This window comes from Notolabrus celidotus, chromosome 22 (assembly GCF_009762535.1).
Source record: "Notolabrus celidotus isolate fNotCel1 chromosome 22, fNotCel1.pri, whole genome shotgun sequence".
NCBI classification, from domain to species: Eukaryota; Metazoa; Chordata; class Actinopteri; order Labriformes; family Labridae; genus Notolabrus; species Notolabrus celidotus.
Genome location: NC_048293.1, coordinates 8,469,587 through 8,478,229, shown reverse-complemented (window position 1 = coordinate 8,478,229; position 8,643 = coordinate 8,469,587). Strand labels below are relative to the sequence as shown.

At 39.0% G+C, this 8,643-nt stretch overlaps 1 protein-coding gene across 1 annotated transcript; it reads right to left on the bottom strand.

Moving 5' to 3' along the window:
* Positions 1–1,959: 1,959 nt before the first annotated feature.
* Positions 1,960–8,423, bottom strand: pole2 (polymerase (DNA directed), epsilon 2). The gene is made up of 19 exons (XM_034674461.1): positions 8,291–8,423; positions 7,727–7,827; positions 7,544–7,619; positions 6,378–6,455; positions 6,100–6,193; positions 5,910–5,984; positions 5,736–5,819; positions 5,598–5,654; positions 4,297–4,345; positions 4,105–4,177; positions 3,698–3,870; positions 3,514–3,603; positions 3,355–3,409; positions 3,202–3,261; positions 3,043–3,120; positions 2,792–2,900; positions 2,469–2,645; positions 2,244–2,311; positions 1,960–2,131 (listed from the first exon to the last, which is right to left on the bottom strand). Exons 1-19 carry the CDS (start codon positions 8,368–8,370, stop codon positions 2,113–2,115), a joined length of 1,596 nt encoding a protein of 531 aa, XP_034530352.1. The 5' UTR covers positions 8,371–8,423; the 3' UTR covers positions 1,960–2,112.
* Between the last annotated feature and the right edge of the window lie 220 nt (positions 8,424–8,643).

Below are 8,643 nucleotides of genomic sequence, written 5' to 3'. Positions count from 1 at the left end.
CTTTACAGCCCACGTGCGCATCAAGCGGCAACCTCCGGTCTCAAAGTATGAAGCCCATGCGAAAGTGTTATAAACTGCAATTCATCACAAATCCGCTTGAGGCTGGCTGCAGAGACCCCAGAAACAACATACACACCAATTCAAAAAAGGCGATTTTTGCAACATTAATAAACATCCTGATTCAAAAAACGGCTTGGCTCTTCAAATGAGGAACTCATGAGAAAAAGTTGATACATTTTCTCTAATTTTGGTCCCTTGAAGGTGTGTCATAGGTTATTCATAACCCTAACCCTAATTATAACCCTAACCCTAATCATTACCTTAACCCTAACCCTAACAGAAACCCTAAACATTGCCCTAACCCTAACCCTAATCATAACCCTAACCCTAAACATTGCCCTAACCATAACCCTATTCCTAACCCTAATCATAACTTTAACCCTAGCCCTATTCATAACCCTAACCCTAATCATAACTTTAACCCTAACCCTTATCATAACTTTAACCATAACCCTAACAGTAACCCTAACCCTATTCATAAGCCTAACAGGAACCCTTATCATAACCTTAACCCTGACCCTATTCATAACCCTAATCATAACTTTAACCCTATTCATAACCCTAATCTTAATCCTAACTTTAACCACAAGCATAACCCTAATCATAACTTTAACCCTATTCATAACCCTAATCATAACTTTAACCATAACCCTAACCCTAACAGTAACCCTATTCATAACCCTAACCCTAATCGTAACTTTAACCATAACCATAACCATAACCCTAACAGTAACTTTAACCCTAACCATAACCCTAACCCTAACAGTAACCCCAACCCTATTCATAACCCTAACCCTAATCATAACCCTAACCCTGATCATAACCTTAACTAGCCCTAATCAAAAACTTAACCCTTACCCTAATTGTAACCCTAACCCTAATTGTAACCCTAACCCTAACCATAACCCTAACCCTATTCATAACCCTAATCATAACCCTAACCCTAATCATAACCCTAATCCCTTACCCTAACCCTAACACAGAGGTCCCTAACCCCAACTCCTAACCCTAAGCCTGTCAGTCAAGTCAGTCATGTCCTTATTTGGACAAAGCTCGTAACCTTAATATCTTCTGATCCATCGTTTAAAAAAAAAATTCAACCCCATACAGTGTGTGCTGATAGAGAAATTAGCTCTTCAGACCAAAGCCGTTTTTTGAACCAGGCGGTAAACATGTTTATTCAAAGATCGTCTTTTTTGAATTTGATGTGTATGTGGTTTCTGGTGTTTCTGCAGCCAGCCTCAAGTGGATGCACAATGAACTGCAGTTTATAAAACTTCCACATGGGATTCATATTTTGAGACCAGAGGTTGCCGCTTGAGTTAGACTAAAGCAAATTCATTGTATTGCTATCTTACAGCCTATGGTCACTGTTTGGCAGGTTTCTGATATTTAAAGGTGGAGTATTTTCTTTCACGTCTTTCAGGAGTTCACATTGTGTATCAGTTAAGCCACCTTAAATTTCAAAACATAACTGACCACTGTGTTCGTTTCTAATCGTCTCTCGTTCATTATTTGCCTCTCACAGAAGCCAATCAGAGTCAAAGTAGGGCAGATCAGAATCATATGTATAGCTGACCGATCAACAGTTATTTAGCATGCCTCCTTGCTTTTAAAGACACACATGAAGCCGTCAGGGAGAAGGTTCAGTCTTCTCAGGTGCAGCACCAACAGATGTAAACTGTCCTTTATTCCGTCGGCTGTTAGTTTCTTGAACGATCTGTAACCACTGTGATCTATGTGTTGATAATGTGTGGATCTTGTGCGGTGTTGTGTATGGTGAATTGTTTTGTTTTGCATTGTGTGGACTACTGTCTGCAAAGTAAATTGCCCCTCTGGGAAAATAAAGTTATACTCTACTCTATCATTGTTCACACAAAAAGATGCCATGATACTCAATGTAAAGATTAAAAACTTTATTACTCAAGACAGAACTTAGATAAAAACATATACAAAATAAAACACTTCAGCATTGTTGGTTTACAAATCCTTTTTCATGTATACACTATCATACAAAGGCAAAACTTAGTCATTCTTCATCCATGATTTCTTTTAGAGTCCTTGAAGTTTGCTGTTAACACAAAAGAATGAAACGGATTAGTATGAACATAAACATATTTTAAGCTCCACGTATCTGTTGTGATGGACGTGGAGATAAGAAAAACACCAAAAACTCATCCCACCTGTCCTCAACTGTTCTGTTGGATGGGTAGTACACCTTAAATGTGAAGCCACTTTTGGGGAATGAGCCCTGTAGGGTGTAATTAATGACAATTAATACATATGTCCATCCTCTCAGGGATATGTCAATGATACATTTTTTAAATCACAAAAACTTGTTAAACTTATTCTGTTATTTTCTGTCAGTAATTTTACGAGCACTTGCTTTGGTTTCTTCTATTTCTTACCGGGTTGACACAAAGGCAGTCTGTGTTTGTGATGCTGAATGGGTCATATTTGTCCGCAAAGACAATGACATCGGGGACCGGGTAGACACGCATGGAGTAGTCGTATGCCCAGAACACAGGACTGACGTAGAGAGGCAGTGGCGTCAGGTGACCCTGAGACAGGATGGTCTTCACAAACTGGGGAGAAGAGGCACCAAAGAACTGTATCATGTATTTACAAGGAAAACAATGCATTTACATCTGTTTTATATCAGAAAAAACCCTGAAACTAACACTTCGGTTTGTATGGTGGATGTGTTTTCCCCACAGAATATAAAACTCACATGGTTTGGAATGTCGAGATTGTTATTGGGTAACCTAACACAGTTTCTGCACATCTTGTTGACGAGGTCTTCCCTGATAATGATGATCTCCTGGCTGCAGTACTGGATCCTGACAGGAAAAATTGTTGGATCATTTTAAGTAAAGTCCAATAACAAAATACAACAAACTGCCAGGACCAGGTAACAATTCCTAAAGGCTTTCAACCTTACATAACAAGCATTTCTAGCTGGTATAACGTCCCCATTTTTACCTGCATGGGTTGGTAGTGAACACAGAAAACGGGACCCTCTGTCTGAACTCCTCTGTGATGTGATCAGCCAAGGGAGGCCTGTTGGAAAAATCGGTCCACATCTGAACCACTGAAAACAACTCACATAATGCTGTTAAATTGTGGTATTTAAAGGCTTACCGTGGTAGGATGGTGCCTGGACCAGGGTCTTCAGGGCCAGGAACAAACACAAAGCGACTACTGCATGTGTGGGATGAACATGTTTTAATAAAACACATTGAAACTCTAAAAGTTCATAATAGAGTTGACAATAAGAATGCAATCAGATTTTACCTGCTGTGAATGCTTGGGTATGCACATATTGCATCAGCAAGAGCCTTCAACGACTCTAAAGAAAATAAAAATATTCTTAAATGCTACCTGTTTGTTTCTGTTATACATACTGTATTTATCTCCAGCATGTTACAAGAGATGAGGACCCAGAAGTCTCACCTTTGAGGGATTTGATTTGTGCTTTTCCATAGGGGGCAGAGGAGAAGTTACCACAGAAAATGAAACATGTGGGAGGCATTGAAGCATAGCCTATGAAAGTAAAACGATGTGAAATAAATGTGATTAGTGTCATTAGTGCATTTTCTTGATCAGCAAAGACAAATATTATGATGATATACCAGACCTGAGAACATGAGGTTCAGCTTGTCCATCACATCAACGTTGTCCAGCCATACATCAGAAACAATAATAAACATGGCGTCTTCATTCTCCTCCTCCAACTGCTTCAGCTTGGCTGAGGCTTTAACTGACGTTGTGGATGGACCACCAAAAAAATTGATATCGCCATAGTAAGCCCTGGCAAAGGAGTGGAGATCACATGGTTATGGGTGAGAGGTAAAATAAATTAGGGAAAGAATAAATGGGAATGACAAAAAAACAAGGTAAAAAGACTGTCCAGACACGAAGCTATATCCTCCTTTGCCTTTTCTGTAAATTCAACGTGGAAATGCAACAGACTTCACCTGTATTTATTGTAGTTATAATGACACCTCAATAATTCACTGAACAATTTACTTTCAACCCACCCACCTTGTGCCAGATGATGGTTCTGTTGGTGGAAATCCAAAGCCGTTGACATGGAAAACTGAGTCCTCGTACCAACCTGCAGAGGAACAATATGTAATATAGTAATGAATGATACAATACATTTTTGTTCCAATTATATTTTATATGAGTCTGTTTTTCTTTTTCATGTAATTGAAGTAAAGATTGTTTTCTTACCCTCTGCCAGTACGAAGCAGGATTCTGTATACAGGCCATTGTGAAACTGGTGAGAACCCAGATAAGGAACATGCCATGTTTTGAAAAAGTATCAAAATTTTTAGCTTTTTTTCTTTTTATTAGAACTTTCAACCATAGACTTTATAAAGAATGGACGTAGTATCCCTGACGGCACCCATCTGTTCCTGAGTGCTGTTCTGAAGCCAATCGTCAGCGAGAGCCATATTGGTAAAAGTACTGGATAAAAAGCCAAGGGACCATCATCACTGTAATATTTTGCTAAAATATAATTTTCTCAATTTTGACAACTTCTTATTTTACTCTGATGCATGCCTGATGTTTAAAATTATTCACAATCTCGCACCCCCTCCTCTTAGAGGATGTCTGGTCTCTCCTGGCAGTGGCAGTGTCAGGAGGACCAGAGCCTCCTCTAGAGGTGACTGGGTACCACCGTTCAGAAAGACTTCCTTTGGTCAATCTGCTTTCACGGTTAAAGCTGTGGGAAAGTGGAATTCTATACCCACAAATATTCGAGACTCAGGGAGCTTTGCAATATTTAAAACCAGCCTCAAGCTTTGGCTAAAGTCAGCTCAAAACTGCCATCACCAATGATTGCCTTGTATTTATTGCATTTATCGTAATGCTATTATTTATTGCGTTACTGTTAGTATTTGTTGTATTTATTGTACTAATTTTAGCTAATATCTCAAAATGATGGACTTTTATGTACTGTATTGTGTTATGTAGTGTATTTGGTGTTTTGTGGTTGTTTATTTTTTGTCTACCTGCCCAGGGACAACAGATGTAAATTAGCTGCTAGCTAACTCTGGTGCAATTTCTTTTAATTGTGCGCTGTCCCTGTAAAAATAAACAATAAAATAAATAAATAAATAAAATAAACTCAACCTAACTTAGTGTGAGGTAAAGAGGCGACTTTGAGCCTCCTAGCCAACATCTAGTGTTCCTGTCAGTCAGGTCAGTCATGTCCTTAAATAGGCAAACACTATTATAATTTCTTCTGAACTGTTGCGTTAGAAAAAAAGTTCACCCCCTGTACAGTGTGTGCCGATAGAGAGATTAGCCACGTAGGGCCAAGCCGTTTTTTGAACCAGGGTGTAAACATGTTTATTATTGCTGCAAAGATCGTCTTTTTTTAATTGGTGTGTAAGCGGTTTCCGGTGTTTCTGCAGCCAGCCTCAAGCGGATGCTTGATGAATTGCAGTTTATAACACTTCTGCATGGGATTCATATTTTGAGACTGGAGGTTGCAGCTTGGTTTCAACAAACACATGAAAGGATATTGCTTTGGACATATCCAGCTGTACTGTTCCACTCGGGTCCTCCAGGTAATATTTACCCTTGAAAAATACAAGATATGTTCAGACACTGAATGAAAATATACTTGAAAACCAAACAGATCTTTCATCACTTGAGCTCACCTCTTTCATTTGTGTGACCATCCCCAATACAATCACCTCTCCCAGTTTGGCAGTGCTCCCCAGTAGTGCTTCGATTGTTTTAAGCTAGAAAAAAAGGAAACAATGTTGAAGTTAATCTCCAACAATTTAACAGCTGTGCACAGATATAAATTGTAGTGGATTAAGATTTGATACCTGAAATTTGTTCTGACCCTCATCAACAGCAGCTCCTATCGCAGGTGGTGTAAAGAGCTCATGACGATGTGTGCGCTACAAAAGACGCAACTGATTAAATACAACAGGACAGCTACAGGGCTGTAAATAATCACATAAAGTGGGTTAATTCCCCAGCATGAAAACTCAACCATGAAAACATTGCACTGACCTGTTGTAAGATGGTGTAGCGCTCCCTGAAGAATTCAGCTTTGTCTCTGGCTAAACCACACAGGCTGGAGGCTGGATGGTTTGTCATACTAATACTGAAAGAAAGTACCAATACAAACATGTTTAAAACTCTACTATAAGTCAGCAATACAGTAGAACATTAAGTTGATATAATGCCAGTCACAAAAAGGAAATATTACTGTCAACTGATGCAATCTGAGGTATAATTAAGAGTAAATTTTAAATAGAAAGAAGGAAAGATTCTGTCTCTTTACTCACGGTACAAATTTCTTCCGCTCCACACTGTAAATGTATCGAGGTACATCATAGGCTCCAATGATGTTGAAAACATTATCCCTTGAAGAGAGACAAACACATTTTATATGTAAGATGTTTAATTAAAACTATAGAGATGATAGGTTAAAGGAAATAGTTCAGCGATTCCAACACAATGTTCCTCAGCGTAAAATTGAGGATTTCATCGACTACAGTGCATGATGTGATGAAAAGATACAGATGCAGAAATCTCTGTACAAAAGGGACAAGGCAAAAAACTGATACTGGATGGCCATGATCTTCAAGCCCCCAGGTTGCACTACATTAAAAAGAGACATGATTCTGCAGTGGCAATCACTGCATGGGCTCCAAAACACATCCAAAAACCATTGAACACGGTTTGTCCCTGCATCCACAAATGATGGCAGCTTCTCTGGGTCAAGCCAATTTAAGATGGACTGAGGTGAGGAGGAAAATTTCCCTGTGGTCGGACAAATCAAATTTGACATTCTTTTTTGAAATCATGGATGCCACATCCTCAGCTCCAAAGAATAGAGGGTCCACCTGGCTTGTTATCAACGCACATTTCAAAAGCCAAATATCCTGATGGTATAGGGATGCATAAGTGCCCATGGCATGGCTAGTTTACACATCTGGGAAGTTTCCATTAATGCTGAATGATATATACAGATTTTGGAGCAACACATACTGCCATCCAGACTTCATTTTTCAAGAAATATCTTGCATATCACAGCAAGAAGGTGCCAAGCTAAATTGTTTGACATATTATAGTAGCATGGCTCCTCAACAGAAGAGTTTGGGTGCTAAACTGGCCTGCCTGCAGTCCCAACTGTCACCTATTGGAAACATTTGGCATATCATGACACAAAAAATATGAAAAAAGAGACATTGAACTGTTGAGGAGCTGAAATCTTATATCAGGCAAGAATGGGAAAACTTTTCATTTTCAAAACTCCAGAGACTGGTCTCCTGGGTTCCCTAACGTTTACATAGTATTGTTAAAAGAAGAGGTAATGCAACATCATAGCTGTCATGATTCATGGCCCTGTCCCAACTGTTTAAAAATGTGTTTGGCAAACCATCCAATTCTGTTCTGTTACACAGCATCCCAACTCTCATGGAATAGGGGTTTTAAAAGAAATACTTACATGGTCTCATCACAAGACTGGGTGCAATCCTGCACAGCACTTTCCACCACAGACAGCTCTATCATGCTGGAGGTCACTGTAAAAAAAACACTCTAGTCACAAGCTGCTGACACAAGACACACATGTATTACATTGCAGATTACACAGCCTGTAGTCTAGAGGGACAGATAGTACTGTACTTACATGGTTGCTTCTCCACTGCATCCAGGACCCTTTCAATGATGTCATCCAGTTCAGAGGCATTGACAGACTCAAGCACCTCAACCAGGTATTTACAGGCTTCACTGGGGCAAAAAAACAACAGCACAACACAAAGATCAAATGTAAACAGGACGATTTCCCCTTTTCAAAATGTCAAAATATCAGAAAAATGCTAGTACCTGTTGTACTAATATTTGAATACTAGGGTTGTCAATTGAAGTACAAAAACCGTCTGAACTTTAACACAAATAAACAAGCATTAACAGGACATAATGTGGCTGCATGGGTTCAGTTTCATGTTAACGTGCAAAACTTTCTTTTGGTGTATAAAATTGACCAACTTCAAGCATTTCAGCCGAGCAGACAGTGGAGTTTAACACAGAGCGGAGTTTCACACACAGTAAAAAGTTAGAGTTTCTGCCAAAGGGAACTTCCTCTCGTCAGTGAAGAACACACATTGTAAAAACACGATGCAGGGATTGCAGTAGCGATACAATATAGTCAAAACGCACTCCACCAACATAAAAACATTAATACAATACATACGGTCGTGGGATAAGTCCCCGCATTTTGAAGCCGGACGAAACTTTTGTCTTTATTTTGCGAGAGATATCCATGGCTGTCATTTGTTTCCAACTCAAGACTTGGCGCTAAATAGTAACTTCCGCATGTAATACATCACTTCCGCTGACGATTCACGCGCTCGAATATTTGACAATAGCAAAGGGAAAAGCAACAGTTTTTTAATAATTTTTGATCTCATGTCACTTTTTTAAAACTATGAATAGAGCCAAAGATATTGTCTGGTTATGATTTTAAAAAGTAACTATATCAATCTTGTAAATAATAATTCAGTGGCAAAAACAAACACATCATTATTAGTCCCGAAACACTTTTTT

What these genes read in the sequence shown, in the direction of transcription:
- pole2 (XM_034674461.1), bottom strand. Translation starts at nt 8,370, where the DNA reads ATGACAGCCATGGATATCTCTCGCAAAATAAAGACAAAAGTTTCGTCC. An exon ending in ACAAATCAAATCCCTCAAAG is followed by an intron (nt 3,410 to 3,513) that starts GTGAGACTTCTG and finishes TATTTTCTTTAG; the next exon opens with AGTCGTTGAAGGCTCTTGCT. An exon ending in CCAGGCACCATCCTACCACG is followed by an intron (nt 3,121 to 3,201) that starts GTAAGCCTTTAA and finishes TTTTTCCAACAG; the next exon opens with GCCTCCCTTGGCTGATCACA.